Raw genomic sequence first — 23496 nt, forward strand, 5'->3', positions numbered from 1 at the left:
AAATACAAAAATATCAGCTTGTAATTTCAATAATTTGAGATAAATGTGCAAAATTATATGTATGTTTTTTTGTGAGAATTGAGCCACAAGATGGTGCTATATTAAAGCTATATTATATGTTTTATATTGTTCACTTACAGTACATTATCTATTGACAACGCACATATTTTAATTCACGAAAATAAAAGTTTGTGGACTAAAACTTTAAACAAAAATTAAAGTTAAAGTGATTTTTTAAAATGCATTTATTTAAACTCAAAACCATGTCATTTCACTGTGCTGCAAATATTTTATAAATATATTTTTAATCATATATTAATATAATTTTATAAATATTTTTCACACTAAACATGAAATATTATTTAGAAGTGTAATAATTTTAACCACCAAACCGCATGCACACGATTCTGGAATAGCAATATTATTATAGCATAATAAATATAGCAATTTGGACACTTTGAAATTCCTCTTTGTATGAAAAGCAACCAAATCATGCAATATTTCCTAAACATATTGTTAGTGGATACACTTATATATATATGCATGTGCAATGTTTTGGACAAGAAAGCAATTAGATTTTTGTTAAGATGTTTTTTTAAATGAGTAAATAGTCTTCCTCCAGAAACTAATAGCAAGGGGTCGCTACGAGAGCAGCAACCAATCAGAACCACACAGTACCAGAGAGAAAAAACTCACACCGGAGGATTTGATTATAGAGTTTATTATTGAGGAATACAAAAACATTTCAGTTGTTCCTCCATCACTGCATGTGTCTGTTATCACATGAAGACTATTTCTTGGGGTCTTCAAGAGGAAGCAGCGGGTCTTCAATATTTTTAGGGTAGTCGTCTGCAACCAGACGCACTCCCCCTCCATCACAGGGAAGAGCCTCTGCGTGAACACACACACAGTCATCCTTCTCAACACCGACCAACACCTGACAGAGAGAGAAAAAAAGGGTTTGATGAAGACAAACTAGCATGCTACAATGTTAACAATGGCTAGGACACATTGGGTGGCAAGCGAGTCGTGCCTCGGGTTTCATGTGCTCAAAATCCATAAAAACACAAACAAACTCAAACATTTACCTTGAACATGTAATTTTTTCCATTCACAGTCTGAGTACGACTGACCACAGGAATGTACATCAAAAAAGTAGTGTTTCGCTGCTTCTCTATCTTTGGCCTCAACTGAATAAAAAGAGAAACATTATTATGATCATGGTAATACTTAATAAATATCAGTTAGTAGATGATAGGGGTGTGACGACCAAAGACTCAATATATGGTCTCTACGAAGAAAAAGAGCAAGGGACGATCGCTAGAAAGGGTGACAGAGTTCAAATATCTTGGTTTAATGTTCGATGAGAAATGAGACATATTAAGAAAACTGAACACAAATGCAAACGTGTGATAAATTGCATGACTTTAGTAGTGCGTATCAAGATCTTCAGGAGCGCATAAATGTGCAGATTGTTGTGGAGAGTATCTAGTACATCGTTTCTTTCCACAAAGAACGCATCTGATGAGTGGATCCATCACCGTCAGGTGGTCTGGCCTCATTGGTAGCTATCCAAAATATATATAACTGCTGCCACAATTAAAAAACAATCAATTCAATTGGGCCAATGGAAAAAAATTAATGCAACAAGAAAATTTTAAGTTGGGAGGACAATTTTTTTTTTCACATAGTATAGCGATGTTAATTTCTTTTAATAAATCGCATGTATTTGCAAAATGACAAACTTGGTTTTGCTACCGGACTGAATTCAACATGTGCAATAATGGCGGAATGAAGAGTTTTAAAGAGTTAGTGATAAACAGTGTGTTTTTCAGGTGTCAAAATTGTACAGAGTTGAAGGAAGGAAGCTCGAAGACAGGTAGACAGGTAAAGCCTTTAAAACGTGCCACATCAATGCGGTCAGTACTCAGTAAGATCTGATTTGCATTGTAAATGTAAAAGAATATTTTTCACTGGTCGTTTTGCAAAGTATTGTTAACCACCTCAATCTGTATTTTATTTATTTTTTTTTTACGAAAACTAAAACAAGACAAATAGTATATTTTGCGCAAACAATATTACAGCACCAGTGTGTTTATTCTAGGAGTGATTTTGTGTCTCATACCTCAAGGCAAATCTTTTTCTCCGCTTGAGTCAACAGCTTCACTTCGCTCCATCCTTCTAGTTTAGTGTTTGACATCACTGCAGCGTGCTGATGATCAGAGAAGAGAAGAGAAGAGAAGAAGAGTCAATCAGTCAATCTGACTCCTAGAACCACAGTCCTGCACTTTTAAAGTTTAGATCACATGACCCGGAGAACCGTGGGAGGTGCTGCCTGCACGAATTACACACCTTACATTTTTCACCATAAGAACGTTTGACCAAAATCTTGCATTTCCGGTGCAAGTATATACTTTAGAAGTTAAATACACCTAAAATAAAGTGGAACTGTGTTTAAAATGCGTTTAAACATTTAATTTAAGCAATTATTATTACTTGTTTATTTCGGTAAGGTTTGACTCGAGTATGTTTTGGAGAGGTTTTGTGAGATTTAACCAGTGAGTGTGATTTCATAGATGTTCAGGATTTTATAGATAATAAAAAGATCATCTCACAGTTCAAAAGAAGTTCTGGTAGATGTGAAAAAATAAGTGTGTTATACGCGTGTGTGTGTGTGTGTACACGTGTGTGTGTGTGTGTGTGTGTGTGTGTGTGTGTGTGTGTGTGTGTGTGTGTGTGTGTGTGTGTGTGTGTGTGTGTGTGTGTGTGTGTGTGTGTGTGTATGTGTGTGTGTGTGTGTGTGTGTGTGTGTGTGTGTGTGTGTGTGTGTGTGTGTGTGTGTGTGTGTGTGTGTGTGTGTGTGTGTGTGTGTGTGTGTGTGTGTGTGTGTGTGTGTGCGTGTGTGTGCATTTTGGTGACATATGAGGACTCAAATTTGTATAATGGCATGGGTATGATGGGTATTACGAGGAAAAGGAGACTTTTTAGGACGTCACCTCGTGTCTCCACTTTTCAAAATGCTTATAAATCATGCATTTTTTGAAAATCTAACAATGGCTGTAGTTTCCTGTAAGGGGTAGGTTCAGGTGTAGGACAACAGCACATACTGGTTATACAGTATAAAAACCATTACGCCACAATTCACAAAAACAAACGTGTGCTTTTTGTTTTAGAGTTTAATCCATTCATTGTTAGTAAAGTCTTACATCTTAACCTCATTTCACTTTACATTTGTCCCTTTTCATATTCAAAGAGTTGTAATAAAAGGCAATATTAGCATCGAGTGGTTTTCGAGTAGAGTATTTGTGAAGTCTCTACAGTAAACACACTCAAGGCTTTGGTTATGAAGTTTAATATTGAGGAATGAATTGGTTTCATTTGGCAGCTCATCAAATGAACCAGGTTTCTTCTGTTCTGGACGTGTTCAGAAAGGGACGAGCGGGTCAAAGGTTTTAGGGATCATTTCATCTGATGTTCTCTGGAAAGCATAGAACTAGTTTCTGAGGTTTGCAACGGTTCGTTACGGTTCATGTTTGTTGCATAGACGTTAAGTGCGTCAAAAAATGCTGAATCATATACAGGTATGTACAGATTGTTTAACCTGAAGTTCTCTGGAAAGAGCTGCACGTAACAAGTTTCTTCAGAAGACAACGTTTTGTTTCAAGACCTTGATTGCATCTGGTTTCATGCTTCATTATATTTAGTTATCATTAGTATTGTCCTTTTGCATTCTTGTTTTCCTATTCAGTAAAGCTGCTTTGACACAATCTGCATTTTTACAAGTGCTATATAAATAAAGGTGTCTTGACTTGATATAACGTGTACAGTATAGATGTCAAATGTGCTAAACTTTCTTTTATGACAGCTTTGACTGACCTGCTTCAAGAAGTTTCAGCGCAGGCCATGCGACTTAAGGATGCATTAAAGTTTACAAGAACAAGTACCGTTCTCAGTAAGGCTAAAACTACAATTACTAAAACGAAAACTCAATGTAAATATATAAAAACAAAATAAAAACTAAACTAAAACTGACAAAAGCATTATTGAGACTAACTTATAAAACTAAACAAAAATTTCTAGCAAATTTGAAAGCTAATTAAAATTGCAAAACTGTAATAACCTTGCTCAAGCAACACCTGATAGAGAGAAATCAGCTTTAATACAGACGAACACAAATCAGTTGACACTGACAGATGTATTTACATAAAATGATGAATCCTCTCCTCAATCAATATCCTGGCCTGAATAAAAAAAGAGAAACATTATTATTACGGTGACATTACAGTAAGAGCATTCATTCACAGCTGATGCTGTTTTTAAATTTGAATAAATGCTGCAGAGAATTGTAGAAGTAGCAGAGATTTCGTGTGTCGTACCCCGAGACAAATCTTGATCACTTCTGGAGTGACCGGCAGGTATGACCGGTATGTGCAGATCGTTTCGTCTGAGGTTCTCTGGAAAGCGCTGCACGTAAAAAGGTTTTCAGAAGACAAAGTTTTGCGCAAGACTTTGATTAACGCTTAACAGAAAAACAGATACAATCAGTAAAGTGTTTGCAGGTGTTTTGTGCTCTTCAAATAATCAGTATACAATATTATATATACATAGATGATTAGAACTGACAACAACAGGCTCTCATTCATGTTAGGTGAAGTTCAATAAGTTTTAATAACAGCAAAGTTGTAGTTAATAGTAAATATGTCTTACCACAGTAATATATCACTATTTCTTAAGCTTTATTAAACAAGCTGAGAAAACCCAGGAGAACTTTTGTTAATAAATGTTTTATTTCTTCATATATTAATGAGTTGGTCTTTACTTTTGCTGCGTTTTCATTAAAAAACAGCGATGAACCACAAACTAAGAATTGGTTTACAGAAACCTTATTTATTTGGGTCATGACGCAATTGTCGTAATTCTTCAATTTGTTAAGAGTTAGATGCTTAATAAATGCAAACTACGAAAAAGAAATCCATAAACAAAATGTTCTTTCAATGAAACTTCAGTTTAGCCTGATATAATTGAATTAATGGCACTATTTTATTGTGTTCATACACACATCTTATCAACTACTTTGAAACAGATTGATCTTCTTCACTCTAAACAACGGTCTCTTAAGGGAGCTTTAGATAATGCCAATGTTGCCACAATATCTTTGAGATCTCGAAAAGTAATTTAATGAACCTTGAATTGTTCAAAAACTATTTCAATGTGTTTTTTCAGGTTAGAAAAAAGGAAACGGTTTCGATTAAAATTTGATGTGCATGTAAAAAGACTGGGCAGAACAATCAGAACAAACTTGAGTCTTGGACACATTTCTTAACCTTCCACGAAGATAAAAAATGATACTTAAGCGTCTGTATGATAGGTTTACTAATTAAAGAAATATGATAGATTGTGTCTTTGCAATAAATGACGATAAAGACTGCTCTCTCATCTCCTCCTTTCTATCAAAGTAATCTCAGCTGTACAGTAGAGATATCATGTTCACCGACAAATCATACACCAAGACGGTTATGTTCACTGGCATTTAATCTTTGTACAGAAGAATCAGCCGAGAAGCTGATCAACCTCAATGTACTGCACCACGATGGCAAACGGGAAATAATTTAGCAACATATTTACATGGCGACACAACGAGAGTTCATTCACAGTTCCAGCAGAAACGAACAGAACAGGTGCGTTTCACTCGTGTCCAATAAAAACACTGGCCTGTTTCAAGCAGAAAGGCAAAACTAGACAAATAATACTAGCCACTCGCCCTCGAGGTGCTTCAATGTCGTGTGATCGGTGTATTTACATCAATCGCAAATAAATCCCATCTAAAATAAACGTTTTTGTTGCGTGTGTGCACTGCGTGATTTAATATGCATGTATATAAACACACGCATGCATGTATATATCTCACAAAAGATGTCGTTTATATATTAAAGATTTAAACGCAATATAAATTATACGAATATACCTGTAAACATAATATACGCAGTACACGCATTAAACAAAAACGTATTTTTTGACGCGATTATTAGTGACAGCATTAGTAATATTTCAAGTACAAGTTTCTGGAGTCATGGCATGACTTTTATTGTTCCAAACGTTTCATTTCGTGAAGAACACCCTTCAAACTACAGAAAATGGAGCGAGAGAGCGAGTTCTCTCGGGTTTCTTCAGACGCGACGCGGCTCTATAAGAGTTAACCTTCATTCAGAGACGAACGTGCTTAAAACACACACATTAAACGTCAGTACAATCATCAGTCCTGCACAGAACCACATACGAGATAGAAACTACAACTAAGTGAGCGTCTCGTCTCGACTAAAAACCAAACAAGGCATAAAAGAATAGATGTCTCTTCGAAAATCAAACTGCAGACATGCAGCTGCCAGGATAAATCTCACGAAAACACGTCCAGAGCACATTTCACGCCAAAAATCAACAGATAAATATAAAGAATCACGTTTTGCACGAAGAAACTTCAGTCTGTTCTTACTCATCTATTTTATTTTAAAGCTTGAGACTTTATTTTCAAGTAGATTCTAAGCAAGTTTTATTGTATTCAAATATAAAAAGTGCAATAATAATAATAATAATAAAAAAAAATCCATAAATTAAATTAAATATAGTACCATAAAGTATAAATATTTAAAATGTAAAAGACGTGTTTTTGTTTGTTTTACAGTATCGAGAACGTGAGGATTAAATCTGTTTAAATACCTTAAAAAATGCCTTACTTTCTTTGTGCAAAATATAAAACATTTCCTTCTATTAACTTTTGGGGTGAAATATGACGCGGACAATTTTTATGACAGGTTTTGTGAGATTCACCCGATACGTTTGCGTGAATATTTAGGATTTCTAAACGACGCGCATTAAAAAGACGCAGCTCTTGTTTTTGTGAGATGTTTTAATATCGATTGCGTTGCGCGTCATAAAAACGGTGTTCTCCGGTTAATGCGCAAGGAATCCTAACGGATGTAGCAAATACGAACAGCTGGTTTAAGTTGTGAGCGAAACCTTCATTCGACAGGAAAGGCGTAATAATTAGTTAATACTTAAAGCCCAAAACAAGCTTTCATGAGTATAAAACGACTAAAACAGGAAGTGGGTTCAGAATCTCTGATGTAAACAAGTCACACGAACCTCCTTCAACCAGCATCTTCACATTAACCAGAAACGAAACCCACCGCGCTGGTAGGAGGTGATCGGTCTGCAACTAAACCGCTCTTGACCAGTGAGTATCACGAGCCGGTTTAAGCCTTCGTCTTTTCCCGATCCGGCTGGGGTTTGTTTGTTGCAGCTCTAAGAGCGAATTAGTTTGGCTTTTAATCTTCTGCTACGGGCGACGCGTTTTCGCTTTCTCTCTAAAACTCATTTCGTATCACCACAAAAGCGGCCATCCCGCGCTTCTGGTTCATTTAAATCCCCGATGCACTCCGCCGAAAGGCACACGAACACCTTGAGATCCGAAAGTCTCCACAGAAAAGACTCGACCTGCCTCCCTTAGCGTCCAGCTTTGTAACGGACGTCTTGAAGTTAGACGCGTGTCCGGCGGCTCGTGGAAGGTTTTTGCTCTTTTTCATCCTTTTCGCTGAAACAAACACATTCTTCTCCGTCTCTGTAGGCCTTTGGCACCTTATAAATGTCTTCAGGCACGAGTCTGTTTACTCAAAAGACATGAGATTGGCTGGTATCTGGAGGGAAAAGAGAAAGCACAGTGATTTCTAATTATAGTACATCTGTTCAAAGTAGCTAAACGAACCCATTTAATCAAAATATATTTTTTATGATATTAAATACACATTAATAATCACACAAATACACAACCATTTGAAAGTCTGAGTAAGATCGGTCTCTTCAGCTTGCCAAGGCGGTATTTGTTTCATCAAAAATACCATAAAATAGGCAATATTATTGCAATTTAAGATAACTGCTTTCTATTTTAATATATTTGAAAAGTTATTCCTGTGACCAAAGCTCAATTTTCAGCATCATTACTCCAGTGTCACATGATCCTTCAGAAATTATTCTAATATGCTGATTTGCTGCTCAAGAAACATGATTATTATAAATGTTTAAAACAGCTGCCCTATATATCTGTAGAAACTGAGATACATTTTTTCTGCAGGAGTTTTTGATGAACACAAAGTTGATATATATATATATATATATATATATATATATATATATATATATATATATATATATATATATATATATATGTATGTGCTAAAGAACAGTAAAAAGCTAAATTAATTTGTTTCATTATTTTGCATTATATAGTACATCTACAGTCATTTAAAATTAATATTACATGCATGAAAACATTACATTACATGCATTAAAACTAATAAGCATTTCATAATGTGTTGCTCTCTATACTAATTCCATTCATTTGATATTCCAACAAGACTCACTTTTATTGTTCTATATACACTCTCGGAAACATTATTTACCCCTAAAACACGCATTTCAGTACATTAAAAGATAGAGATTTGGGTAACACATTATTTAAAGGTGTCCATGACAGAAATGACCTAGTAGTAGCTGTTGTACTTACATAAAACAAAATGTACTTACTGTGTAACTACGTTACGTAACAGTTTGTAATTATGTAGATGTAATAGGCTGCTACTGTTACTCATTTGTTACCGTCCGAGTCTGTTACACAGCTACTTAAGTAACCAAAAGATTGTCACAAATGTGTTACGGACCTTATACAACGTAATCATACATTCAATTACACAGGCATAAGATACTTCAAATAAAGTGCATCAAAAATTCTACTGAAGTGTGCTTTATGTGTGTCTATCCTGTACACCTTATCCAGCAGCACCTTACTTTGATTTAACCCATTACTAAACATCTTAAATATATGTAATACCTTTCTAAATACACAGGAATAAGCAACTCTGAATCTGATTGGCCAAATAGCGCTTACATATACGTGCACCTAGTACACCTGCGTGCCAGATTTCATTGACGAAGAGCACTCTCCAGGGACGGTATCGCAGCATCTCGTTCCCTATTCAGTGAACTGTGGTTACACACATAACCGAGATGTTCCCTTTCATCGGTCTCTCGATGCCGCGATGATGGAAGTCCCGCTCATAGGCCAACGATATGTCAATGGGCTAAGTGTTGCTTAGTGACAGCACGTCCTCTATTTTTGGCTCTGAAACCGATAAACAGCTGGTCGGATTGAAGCCGTGCGCTCCGCGTAAATCTTCAGCACTCTTACGGGACGAAGGCCGAGGTTCCCTACTCCCACATCAGACGGGGGTAAAGCCTCCAAGACCGCCTGCTGAAAGCGAAAAGTGCTCGAAGTGACCTTAGGGATATAATCCGGCCTCTGCCGCAAACGAACCGTAACCAGTCCGTACAAGTGCTTGCAAGTCCCCAACTCTCTTAAAGGGAGGACAATGCTATCAGAAGGACAGTCTTTAAGGTCACACTAGGTTATACTAGGTGCACGTATACATAATACAGGCTTTAGACATTCGTGCTCCCATACGCGATAATCGTCATTGCAGCATCGAGAGACCTATGAAAGGGAACTGTATTACATAACTTAGTTTGATTTTATTTCATGCACTACTAAGTACCAAATGAGGTAATTCATCTGTATTATGACACCTCAAAGTGTTACCCAGATTGCTATCAATGAAAAAGGAAAAGGTACTGGTCCAGTGACATTTATAGTGGAATAAAAGGAGGTTTTGCTCATGTTTGTGGTACCTGCGGTCTTCTTCTGCGACAAGCCTCCTCCAGGTGTTTGTGCCACATGATCGCAGTGAAGCGATCGCTCGTCTGAAACTTGTAAACATTCCCTGAGAAACACAGACCCATATCGATTACTCTACTTCATTTAACAATGACTGAACGAGCGCTTTTGTGACAGAATCCCTCAGTGAACCAGATTCACCTTTGTCAGGATCGTTGAGCTGGAAGATGTTGGGTTGAGCCGGATCGTCCGGCAGCACCGCCATCCAGCCCAGAACACACACCTTCTTACACGGTGAAGACTTGTACTGGGTCAAACAGAGGAAGGTTATTATTTACCTATTTAAATACGTTTAAAAAAGTCTTTGCATCCCTCACATGTTTCCGTTCTGCGGCTCGCAGAGCTTTGGATCCGTAGAATAAGAGAGTGGAACCACACAGTGTGATCCAGTACCGCGTCCAGGAGGCCAGCTGAATAAAAAACAAACAACATACAAAGAATAATGCACACTAATAATTGGGCAATGCTCTTTAAACGTATGTGAACTCTAAACTCCTGTATCGCAAAGATCTTTGAACTGATCAGATCTGTACGTGCAACGCGGTGGAAGTTTACGGTAAAGACTTTCATGTAATTGCAGGAATATTTTTAGATGCTGGTCACTAGATGGAGCGCTTGAGTTAAATATTTGGTTAATCGAACTAAGCCAAAATTGACACACCTGATGATCAGTGTGAAGACTTTCTGAAATATCATGAATCTTTTACAGAATAAAGTTAAAGCTGAGTTTGAGTTGTGGCCTTATGTGCTGACCTTTTTATATATATATATATATATATATATATATATATATATATATATATATATATATATATATATATATATATATATAAGGAGTTAATAAACTGCCCTCAATAGTCCATACATTGTGTGTGTATATATATATATATATATATATATATATATATATATATATATATATATATATATATATATATATATATATAACAAATGTACAATGTATAGAATATTGAGGGCAGTTGCATTAAGCCCTTAATAATTGCTAAAAAAAAAACTTTGGCCATAAGTAGTGTAAATGTCATGTATGCACAATTTTAAAGCGCATTCATAGATATCTTTAAATACTGAATATTGGCAAATATTTAAACTCCTGTCTGTTTCCTTCCTGTTCACCTTGGGTTTCTTCCTCCTTCAGTAGGGTCTTCCTCTTCAGTGGCCCCCTCCATCACGACTCCACCGGACTCTCCATGAGCCAGGCTGGACTCTGCTACCGAAGGACTGGACGGAGAGAAGCACATTAGTCCAATACCTTACCACTGTGTGTGTGTGTGTGTGTGTGTGTGTGTGTGTGAGTGTGAGAGCGCGCGCTGCTGCAGACGGTCCAGCTCACATCTGATGTGAGGATGTGATGGAGCTGCTGGAAAGCTCAGGCTGAGGTGAAGAGTGAGTGTGAGAGAGGAAAGAAAGCGCTGATGGAGGACAGAAAGACCAAACACCCCACTCACAACACATCAGCTCTGTTTCAAAACCTAGGAGCTTTTCCTCCACACATTAGTTTGACATGTTTTACCATTTAACATGTTTAACCTTTAATTTAAAACACCAGACCTGCCATCCTCTACACTCTCAAACTGACATACTTGCATATATCCATATTAGTGCTGGGCAATGATTAATTACAATTAAACAAAAATAAATGTATATTTTTAAGGTATTTAAAATAAATAAATAAATAAATAATATGAATATTAATATATGCATATATTAAAAATACATACTGTATATGTATATATATAATATATATGTAGTGTATATATATATATATATATATATATATATATATATATATATATATATATATATATATATATATATATATACATAATAAACACACACACACTTTTTAATTTTATTATAATACATTCTTTCATTTTATTATATATTTATATATTCCAAAATATTTACTGTATGTACGTGTACACACACACACAAACATACAGTATGTATACACACTCAAATTCATCATATATTATATATTCATTATATTATATTATATTATAGTCATTATATTGTTTATTTTCATGTGTTTAAATCCTTGAAAAAACTTGTTCCAATCTAATTTATTTAATTATTGGTTTACTATAAAATAATGCATTATATTTAATGCTTATTTTTAATGTCATTCATTTTTGTGATTGAATTTTTCATTCAACTTTGCTGCAGACCCCAGTTTGAAGCCCCCTCTGCTAAAAGACTGAATGCACACGTAAACACGAGGAGCACTATTTGACCGCTGCTCGTGTACAGCGTCACGTTAGCTAGGAGCTGCATGAGAAGCAAGTCGTCTAGGTAGACAGGACGGGAGCGTGGACCGCAAGCCCACAGGTTAGGTTTTGGACGAGAGCTTTTTCTCTTCTACAAATGCAGTTCTACGACCATCCTGAGATGATGACAGTCTGACAGCTGGATAAAGAGAGAACAGATGACAGACGTGACAGTCTTCAGAGAGAGGGAAACTGGAATGTTGAAGAGGAGACTCTGCATGCCAAGACAGGTGAACCCGATGCCCCAGAGGAATGGAGGAGGTGACCTTTGACCCTGGCAGGGGTTTGTACCTGTGGGCATGGCTGCGGCCTCTGGGGGAGCTGCGGAGAGGGACCCTCCAGTTAGGGCCCAGAGTGGCGTACATGCGGCCCCTGTTTACACAGATGAGTTCAACCCACACCAATACTACACATCTCTAAACGCTCAACGCTCTATACTGGATTACAAACTAAAGAAATTAATGCCATATATATTGACAGTCGTATATAATCAGGCGGGAGTTCTGCTCCCCTTCCCCAAGAAATATTAAATAAATAAAATGAAAACAAACAAACCAAAAAGATTAACTGCATGCATCTATTTGATCATATTAATCATTCAAAACACACAGTATTCAAATTGCTTAGAATTAGCGTATTTATATAAATATATGGAAGAATTGCAAAATATAAACTACCGATTTGTGTAAAAATAAAAAGAAAAGCGACTTTTGTCTTACTTTTATGACTTTGTTCAGAACTAACGTATGGCTGGCTAATCTGAATCACGTTCCTCTGTTAAAACTTGAATTAAAAATTCATAAATCTCAAACTTAGGCCCGAATATTGTTTTCACGGACTCTCTCTCTCTGACCGAACTGAATGAAAGCTGTAAAACATGTCTGAATGAACCTGTGCAGATGTTAAAGGGATTGTTCATATAATGCATAACACAATTCTATCATTTATTCATTTTCTTTTTCCGTGCAATTAAAACTAATTCAACTTCCAAAAAGCATTATTTCACAGCTGTGCACTAACCACAGGGTCTTCTGAGTTCACCAGACTCAACACTAATGCAAAAGTTGTATAGGAGAAAGAAAGTTAAACGGTTTTGATCTCCTTAAATCTTCAGCTGCTCAGAAAAATGTGTGTTTCAGAAGATGTGTTGCTGTGTTTAGTTATTTGTGTTTATATCAATGTGTTTCCTGTGGAATGGACATATATAGATGCTAAACATTTATATACATTTATAACCGGAAACAATGAATGAACAACAACAAAAACAATCAGTACTGTTGAGCTAGGAAAAAAAAAAAGCACATAAAAATCTAGTTTTTAACTTAGCATGAAAAAGTTGCATGAAAGCTATTATTTCACTAATGTTATAGTATGTACTTTAATAAATGTAATGCTCATTTAAGTTAGTTAATGCGTTAACATCGACAAATGTGACTTTATTTTAAAAACCAAAAATGCAGCACTTATTAGTCTTATTAGCAGATGATGTTTAGACGCAAAAACAAGACAAAACTGAACAGACAGAGTCTCACCTCTCGACCCCGGAGAAAGATCCTCACAGAACGAGCTCTGACTGCTGCCTGAAAAACACAAACCTCGCTGAGTGGGGCCACAGCGCTGTCATATTAAAACATCAGATCTTTATTAAACTGTTATTTTAATAAGCTACTTGGGTCCTGTGAAGTGATGCACCTTTTGCTGGCCAATCAGCACAAATATATTCAGGGTACGATACTTAATTAGCTGTGGAATAACGTTAATAACACTTCATTTTGACTTCCAGCAGATACAATAATGGACTTATGATATGGAAGCACATTATGCCTGATATAGAGAACGGGACATGCATGAGTTTGCATGGGATCCTACTGACTTTCTCTTTGTAAAGTTATATTTAGTCTTTCAATTCTGTTGCCATGACGACATAATGTATTTTCTGCTCCTTTTCAAGACAACGCATGCAACGATATCAGAAATCAGTTGTCTCAAATTATATCAGAAATACATAAGCAGATCATCAAAACTAGTACAGTAGTACCGTCTCCAAAGTATTTAGAACAAATTTCAAGGAGGTTTTCACTGAATCCTGTTAAATATATATTAATTTACTGACATGCATATATGCTGTACATTCACATAAAACAAGAAATATATTTGACATTATATGAAAAATGCTGGCTGTGTGACTTCTTATGCATCTTATGCACCTATAAAAAAATGAATATATATATATATATATATATATATATATATATATATATATATATATATATATATATATATATATATATATATATAAAGCTGCTTTGAAACAATATGTCTTATGAAAATAATTATGGCTTAACAACAGTAATAAAGCTTTACTTTTTTTATAATTTTTATTTATAATTGCATTATTTAACCCCATTTTATTTTCAAACTGAGGGCCGATTTCAGAAATGCTCAAGATGCTTTAAAGCTGGTGCATTCCTGATACCTATAGAGACGCCGTTGGACACAGAGAAGAGCTGTGCGGTTGTTTCTCGCTGGACTCTGAGACTCCAGGAAGCTGTCGTCCAGCAGGTGACGTGGTTTCTCGATGGGAAACGTCGCACTTTTGCTCTCCACCACCCCGAAATGCCACATCATGCTGTGAGAGACGGTCAGAAAACCATCACCAGGAGTGAGATGGTGTTTCCAGGGAAAAGAACGCTTGAAGAACTAAATACAAACGTGCTGCAGGTTTAATGTCACGCAGTTGCAATAACGCCAGTTTGGTGGTTGGTTGGATTTTTGAATGTATACGTCTAATTTAATAAACAGTATCTAAGTATTATAAGCGTTATAGGGATACTAAAATAAAATTGACAGTGAAATAGAAAAATAAAATAGAATAAATCAATACAAAAGAGCAATGCTTTTAAATCCTCTAGAAAGTTGGGCCTCTTTATTTCCAATTGCACGACTATTTATTTATTTTGAAACTGAGGGATGGTTGAAAATGATCTCATGAATGTCGAGTTATAAATGTTTTATAACAAACGGCACTTTTGATCAATTTAATGCATCCTTACTAAATAAAAGTATTCATTTCTTCAAAAATACAGGATGTGTATGTATATGTGTGTGTGTGTGTGTATGTGAGAGTGTGTGTGTGTGTGTGTGTTTGTGTGTGTGTGTGTGTAGAGACGATACTGACGCGTTTCCGAGGCTGTGGCTCTTCCGGTGGCGTGAGGGCGGCGGGGTGGGGATATGAACCCCCACGGTGGCGTCCGGACATGTGGGCCGTCGATTATACCTGACCGATAGAGACAACTCAGACGGACCTGGATGAAAGAGACGGGAGAGAGAGAGAGAGAGTGGGTTTGGCTCTGAACATGCCTGATTGTTCTCAGCGTCGCACTCAATGAAACCGAAAGAAAGAAAGCACGTGGAGGCTCTCTGTCAGCGGAGCCTCTGCTTTAGCAATCACAGCCGCTACACAAATGTTAACATTCTCCAGTCCTCTTGAGGGAGACAGATTCAAGGCAGCGATGATTATTCAGTCCTGAGAGAGGAAAACGGAGAGGTTCCCCAGAGAAACCATCCACATGTTCCCGTCAGTGAGCTTCACATGCTCTCTGAGCCTCGCTCGTGCTTCTCTTCTGCTGCATTTAGTGAACCAGTATTTTAGTACTGTTCATATACTGTTATATCATTTATACTTGCTTTTATTTTTTCAGCTAATATTTTAATTTTAGTTTAGTTAACATGCTTTTAAAAAAATAATAAAGATTTATTTTTAGCTTTAATTTATTTTATTTCAGTTCTACATTTACATGACACCAGTGTTTCATATTATATATAGTATAGTATTTTTAATGAAATTTTATTGTATTATATACACAATAAAATATTTATATTTTCATTTTGTAACATTTCTATTTATGTATTTTCATTTTATTGACATTTACATGTGACCAGTGCTATTTTTATATTTTTTCCATTACATTTTATCATATTATATTAGGATTATAGTATTTATTAATATTTAGAATTATCTTTGTATCTTTGTTTATTTTCATTTTACTTCAAATTTTTTAATATTTAGCTTTCTTTTTTAATTTCCATTTTATATTTACACGCAAACCAGGGTTGTTATTATAATTTTTAAATTTTATATTAGTGTAATTTAGTAATTCTGTTGTGTTTTTGTCACTTTATTGAAGTTTTATTGAAACATTTGGATAGTTTTTTTTTTGGAAAACAATCATGAGCAATGCAATCAGCAGTAGAATACTTTAACATGTAACTAATAGTGCAGAAATAGTTCAGCATATTTACAGCGGATGCTTTCATCCAAATGGAGTATAACTCTTATTTGTGTCAAAGTGAAAAGTCTGAACAGTTCACGTGGGTTACTCAAAGCAATCCTTCATCCAAAAATAAAATTTCACCCTCATATTGTTCCAAACAATGACTTTCTACCAAAATATTTTTGTGTTTGACATAAGAGAGAAAGTCATAGTTTGGAGGCACATTAGGGTGAGCACATGTTTGGATGAACTCTCCCTCTAAACTTCATTATCTCATCACGCGAACCCATCAAAACAAGCGTTCAGAGAGGCTCGGGCTCTTAACAGAGTGAACAAAAACACCTTCAGGTATCCCGGCAAAGTGGAAACATGGCAGGACAGCACGCTGAGACACTTACACACCAGAAGACACATGTAATGGGCGCCGGAGCCTTAAACCATGATCGCTCTCTTCCAGTCTGGGTCAGACCACGCTTTTACTCCGCGTTTCGTGGTGTGTAAATACCTGAACGTCTCAGTGGGATGTTTAGGAAATGATCTTCACCTGGTTCTTGTTAAAAGCTTCATTAATGAGTCTGACTACCAACTCATTAAACCAAAGCCATATTTGGAGTGGATTTTCCATCTGACAATGAAAACGGCACGGCGGGGAGAGATCTGATTCGACGCAGGCGTTTCTGGAGCGTCAGCGAATTAGAACACAGACCTTTAAGTAGAAACAGCCATTAAGTATAATTAAAAGTGAACATGTTCTCTGTGGTGTGGAGTTACTTTTGTGCTCTTTATGCAATGAATAAGACATAAACTACAAGGGGTTTTTTTATTGTAAAAATGGAAAAAAATACTGATCATCTCAACTTTTTTTAGGCGTATATATATATATATATAAAAAAATATAAAATATAAAATATATATATATATATATAAATATATATATATATATATATATATATATATATATATATATATATATATATATATATATATATATATATATATATATATATATATAAATAAAACATATAATATATATATATATATTAAAATAAATTCACCCAATATTTACTATAATAACCATTTGAAGAGGTATTAATTTTCAAAACAAAAAATTTATTTACTAAGAAAGTATCTGTAAAATAAATGGCATATTTACATGCGCTTGAGACTCCTTACAGTTACAGTAAAACACTTTGGTGCTGTTTTGGGACACGCAGGATCAAATCCAACCAAAATCACGTCCTCATTTCACCAATCATTCATAATTCGCTGCTTTGAAATAAAATGTGGCAAAAGAATATGATTTTAAGCACCAGAGGGAAAGCTGGCGGCACTCAGGGAAACTCCAGAGCTCAAAACTGCAATTACTGGCTGCTTTTATGCAGGTTCTACTGGCAAGACGTACGCTTTCATTCATCGTGACCCTTTACTAATCACCTACTTATTAATTACCCAATATGTGAAGCACAGCTGACACTGGAGGCAATTGCATTTGACCTCACATTTGACCTTTCACTTTGAAAGGATTTGTACTGGATTGCTCCAAAAGCATTTAGCATACTTTAACATGTTTTAACGGTCAACATTAAAGTACTCGAGTTACTCGAACGCTTAGCACTAAAACATTTAAAAGTTGCTGGGAGAAGAAGGTTTTCTGAATGCGCTTTGTCTGGTTTATGCTCCAAATCTCTCTGTTCTTCCCCTGTTCAAAGTGAATTAGGTGGCAGACACATGCTTTGAGTTCAGCGGTACATGTCAGCGATCAATCTAGGCCTGTCTGTAGACGCTGATCCATGTGTTTAGCCACATATGTTCCTGCGTGGAGGTCAGAAAGGTTTGTATGTCAAATATAAGTCATGTAGCAGCATGTGTTTCTTTTGTTTTTGTTACTAAATGAGAGATTTAGGTGACGTTAGAGGCCCAAATAAGTCTTCAGCTCACCAGGGCTGCATTTATTTGATCAAAAACACAGTAAAAAAATGGTAAAATATTATTGCCGTTCAAAATTGAATTCTGAATTCTATTGTAACATGTATTAAGATGTAATTTATTTCTATAATGCAGAGCTGAATGTTCAGCATCATTACACCAGTCTTTATACTTTTGTGGATATTGATATAAATAAAGGTCTCTGCTGTCAGTTTTGATCAGTTTAATGGGTCTTTGCTGAATTAAACTCACAGGAACGTTTGTACACAAAACTAAGTGATAGTCAGAGAAACATGATGAATAACTCTCTGTCTATCTATCATTCTATCATCCATTCGTCCATTGTTCTATGCATCTATGGTTCAATCCATCCATCCATCCATCACCAATCCATCATTCTATTGTTCTACTCATCTATTGTTCCATTATCCATCCATTGTTATTGTTCAGTCTATCTATCATTCTTTCATACATCAATTCACCATCTATCATTCTCTCAATCTATGTATTGTTATGTTCATCCATCCATCCATCTTTATTCCATCATCAATCCATTCAACCATTCATCTGTCATCCATCCATCCATCTTTTTCCCATCAGCAGTCCATTCAACCATCCATCCATCCATCCATCATCAATCCATTCAACCATTCATCTGTCATCCATCCATCCATCCATCCATCCATCCATCCATCTTTTTCCATCAGCAGTCCATTCAACCATCCATCCATCCATCCATCCATCCATCCATCCATCCATCCATCATCAATCCATTCAACCATTCATCTGCCATCCATCCATCTGCTCATTCATCAATCTTTTTTCCATCAGCAGTCCATTCAACCATCCATCCATCCATCCATCTGCTCATTCATCAATCTTTTTCCATCAGCAGTCCATTCAACCATCCATCCATCCATCCATCCATCATCAATCCATTCAACCATCCATCCATCCTTATTCCATCATCAATCCATTCAACCATTCATCTGTCATCCATCCATCCTTTTTCCATCAGCAGTCCATTCAACCATCTGCTCATTCATCAATCTTTTTCCATCAGCAGTCCATCCAACCATCCATCCATCATCAATCCATTCAACCATCCATCCATCCATCCATCTTTTTCCATCAGCAGTCCATTCATCCATCCATCCATCCATGAGTATATGTAATGATGAATTTCTTTGGCCAGTGAATCATCTAATCTACTAAATATGTATATTCACAACTCAATAGCATTCAAGAACATCCCAAGAATACACCGAATGAGCAGAGCTGGAATCTAGACAACTCGGTCATTTGTTTTGCCCGGTTGAACGTGCTTTGCTCACAACATCACACTTCGTTTTGAGTTATTTCATACTTTCGATAACTTTACTTTGACTCCCGAATGTGGAAAATAAAGAGGGTAGGTGTGTCTAAACGGCTGTTCCATGTTTTGCTCTGTTTTCTGGCCTGAGTTTCGTGGCAAGATCTCATTTCCTTGGCTGGACGTCTTCACAAATACATCTTACGGGGTTATATAACAGCCAGTCACCCCGAGACTCTAGGAAAGACCTCGTCCGCCCAGTCCTCGCTGTGATGTAACCATGCGGCTGAGACGTGGCCACAGGCATCTCATTCAATAAAGGAAAATTACAGATATACATGCACCAAACATTTCTTGAAGTCACACACTGGCACTCAAGAATAAAATGAAAAGGAAAGAATGACACATCAAAAGCCAAATGGTCTTAGTATCCCGGAGCGCTGTGTTACATTACACTCGCTCAGATCATCTGGTGGTGATACTCAGAAGGGCATGATGCTTCACGGGGGAAAAATGTTGACGTCTTTATTTAACAATCGAAAACGTTCTGACTACATAAAGTCTAGATGTTCACTTCTGGCTTTGGAACGAGAATGGACGCGCTATTAAATGGCAAGAGAGGTCGCCTAGGAAACTCTACAAACATTATCGTTTATGAACATGGAAACCTATAGAGTTGGTTACGCCGCTGTTGGCTCCTCACGTCGTCGCGTGACTAGACCTCACGATCAACAGCCAGGCAGCGTTTTACAATGCCAGCGTGTAACTTACGGCTTTTACAATAACGACTTCAAGCAGTTCAAAGAGGACTAGAAACGCACACCTATATGCTCGTATCGTGGCTAACGTACGCAAAAATGGCTCAGACCATTTCAGTTACACGTGCCATGAAATAATCTCATTTGCTAGTGAATAATCCAGCGTTAAGGATCATGTGAGGTTCTAGTTCATTAAGCTATTCGATTATAGTTTGTTCAATTTCAGCACAAATGCGCTCATGGGCCAAAACACACAAAGTAGTTTGGGCTAGAAAAATTAGACTGAAAATTATTATATACTTATTACTAACCATAGCAAATTACTGGTAAATAAATCCTACACATAACATTATATATGATATGCAACATTTGACGTCTTTCAATAATGGCAAATATATTTATTAATAATAATAATAATAATAATAATAATAATAATAATAATAATAATAATAATAATATTTAAGCACTTTAATTTGCATGGACCAATATAACAACAGCATATGAAGATAAATATATTTTGGTAACACTTTAGAATAGGTAACCCTTGTTAACTATTAACTATGACTTTTTCCTCAATAAATTCTTATTTTGCTGCTTATTAATAGTTAGTAAAGTAGTTGATAAGTTTAGGTATTGGGTAGGATTAGTGAAGTAGAATAAATTCATGTAGAATAAGACATTAATATGTGCTTAATTAGCACTAATGGATAATATTCTAATAATATGCATGCTAAAAAACAACTAATTGTAACTGTAAAATAAAGTGTTACCTATATTTTATATTCAGAACACTAATTCCAATTGAAACAGATTAACTGATTTATAAAAAAATGAATCAGAGCTCTCATACTAAGTTTGGGGTTGGAAAGAGTCTTCTTTTTTAGAAGAAGAAATTATTAATGCTTTTATTTGGCATGGATGCATTAAATTAATCAAAAGACATTAATGGCTTTTATAGTTTTACTAAAATTCTACTTTAAATAAATGACGTTCTTCTGAACATTCTATTAATACAAATAAATAAATAAAATAATGGACATTAATCAGATTGCAGAAAATTCAGCTTTGTTCATAGGAAAAAAACATTTACATTTTATAATATTATTGGTAATAATTCCACTATATTAATGTTTTCACTGTATTTTGGATAAAATAAATGCACCCTTGGCGAGCAGAAGAAACAGGACCTACCTATTGATTTATGAGCTGGAACAAAACTATTGGCATTGGTTTGTGGGAAATGTGATGACCATAAGCACTTTTATAAAATTACACCGAACAGTTGAGAAACTGTAAAATAGCCTAGCCCTTGCGATGGAGCTTGAGGAGGTCCTCCAGTCAGCTGTTACTCAGTGATTATTGTTCTGAGCTCAAGGAGCTGTAATGGTGGGATTATGAAGGCTCCGTAGAGAGCCATTCACGTGCTGTTTGTTTTCTCTGTCCACATTCAGTTCTCCTTGCCCTTAAAGAGGACGGGGCCCCTCGGCCCCCCAGAGCCCTTCATTAACTCGACCACCAGGGGCCAGTGACCTCATTCAGACCGGACAGCATAATGGATACAATGTCTTCTGGAAGTTAAAATTAGGATTAGTAAGATTTTAAGTAAGAAATGAATTCCTTTATTCAAGGAAGATGAATTAAATAGATCAAAATAAAAAGAAAATATTTTTTAAATAAACGCTGTTCTTTTGAACTTTCTATTCATCAAAGAATCTTGAAAATAGTAATTGTACAAAAACATGATTCAGTACAAACGTTTTTAAGACTGATAGTAAGGTTTCTAGAGCAGCAAATGAGGGTATTAGAATGATTTCTGTGTTAAATAAATGCTAAACAGAGTTTTTTTATTTTTAAAAAGCTTTTGAGCAATAAAAAAAGAAAAGAAAATGAATACTCCTTTTGCCAACTACACACACGCACACACACACACACACACATACACACACACACACACACACACACACACACACTCACACTCACTCACACTCACACTCACACTCACACACACACACACACACACACACACATTTGACATACACATTTGACGTGGATCAAAAAAGTGGAATGCATTCTGGTTGTAGGTTTTAGGATGTTAGGATGTTGACTAATGTGCATATATATATATATATATATATATATATATATATATATATATATATATATATATGTGTGTGTGTGTGTAAACTTCTAGAAATCGTGACATTTAGGCTGTCTTACCTGCAAGATCTTCTTTGGATGTGGCCATGCGTGGCGAGCTGTTCCCGGGTTCAATTTTCAGAGACAGTCTGTAATGGAAAGACAAGCAAAGTCTCACCAAGAACACTCCACAAGTTCCACTGAGCTTCAGGGTGGTGCATTTAATATTTCAAAACCAACTAACGTTAGGCTGAATGCGCGGCTTTTGAGGATGAATTTAGTTTAATCGGATTTGCCATAAACCCCAAAACACGACACATCAATGAAAGCACCGCATCATTTAAGGCTCTAGCAACAGTGCCACCTTAAACACTCAAAACTGATTTTACTGTAATAGAAGTCACTTTTCATTAAAAAATAAATTAATAAAATAATGGAAAACTGGATATTTTTTTGCTCTTTTCTATGCAAGCTATGAATCGCTCAAACATTAAAGTTTCATGAAAATGTACTCACAGCCTCACATAACTTGTTCACCAATGGATGCCCTGCAGTGAATGGGTGCCGTCAGAATCGAACAGCTGATAAAAACATCACAATAATACACAAGTAATCCACATCACTCTAGTCTATCAGTTAATGTCTTGTGAAGCCAAAAATAATGCTTTTATCAGCTCTTTCGTCGACGGCACCATTCACTGCAGAGCATCTATTGTGAGCAACCGATGTACTGTAATTTAATTTTTTTTTTATTATTTCTTTAAACAGTTTGATGTGCTATCTACAGTTTCCCCAAATTTGCTGGACAGAAACAGCAAAAATGGCTCATAAATAACAATGACAGTATAAAAACCACAAGCTCATTAACGCATAATTACACCTAGTCTGTATTCATTGACTTGACCTGCGCCTGTACAATTTCATCAGAGACTAAAAAGATCATGCAACACTAAACTGCAACCACTTCACCTTTCAAAACACTTCCCTATAAAAGAGCTTACGGGCCTCAGAGGTGATGTAACAC

At 35.9% G+C, this 23496-nt stretch overlaps 1 protein-coding gene and 1 pseudogene across 1 annotated transcript; both read right to left on the reverse strand.

Annotated features, from left to right (window-relative positions):
- Nucleotides 1-709: 709 nt before the first annotated feature.
- On the reverse strand, nucleotides 710-2670 carry LOC122333159 (cystatin-B-like). The gene is made up of 3 exons (XM_043230662.1): nucleotides 2126-2670; nucleotides 1089-1190; nucleotides 710-937 (listed from the first exon to the last, which is right to left on the reverse strand). The coding sequence occupies exons 1-3, from the start codon at nucleotides 2198-2200 to the stop codon at nucleotides 791-793; spliced, it is 324 nt and encodes a 107-aa protein (XP_043086597.1). The 5' UTR covers nucleotides 2201-2670; the 3' UTR covers nucleotides 710-790.
- Nucleotides 2671-5514: 2844 nt separating this feature from the next.
- The window catches only part of LOC122333157, a 29238-nt pseudogene continuing 11256 nt past the window's right edge, over nucleotides 5515-23496 (reverse strand).

This window comes from Puntigrus tetrazona, unplaced genomic scaffold (genome assembly GCF_018831695.1).
Source record: "Puntigrus tetrazona isolate hp1 unplaced genomic scaffold, ASM1883169v1 S000000186, whole genome shotgun sequence".
Classification (NCBI taxonomy): Eukaryota; Metazoa; Chordata; class Actinopteri; order Cypriniformes; family Cyprinidae; genus Puntigrus; species Puntigrus tetrazona.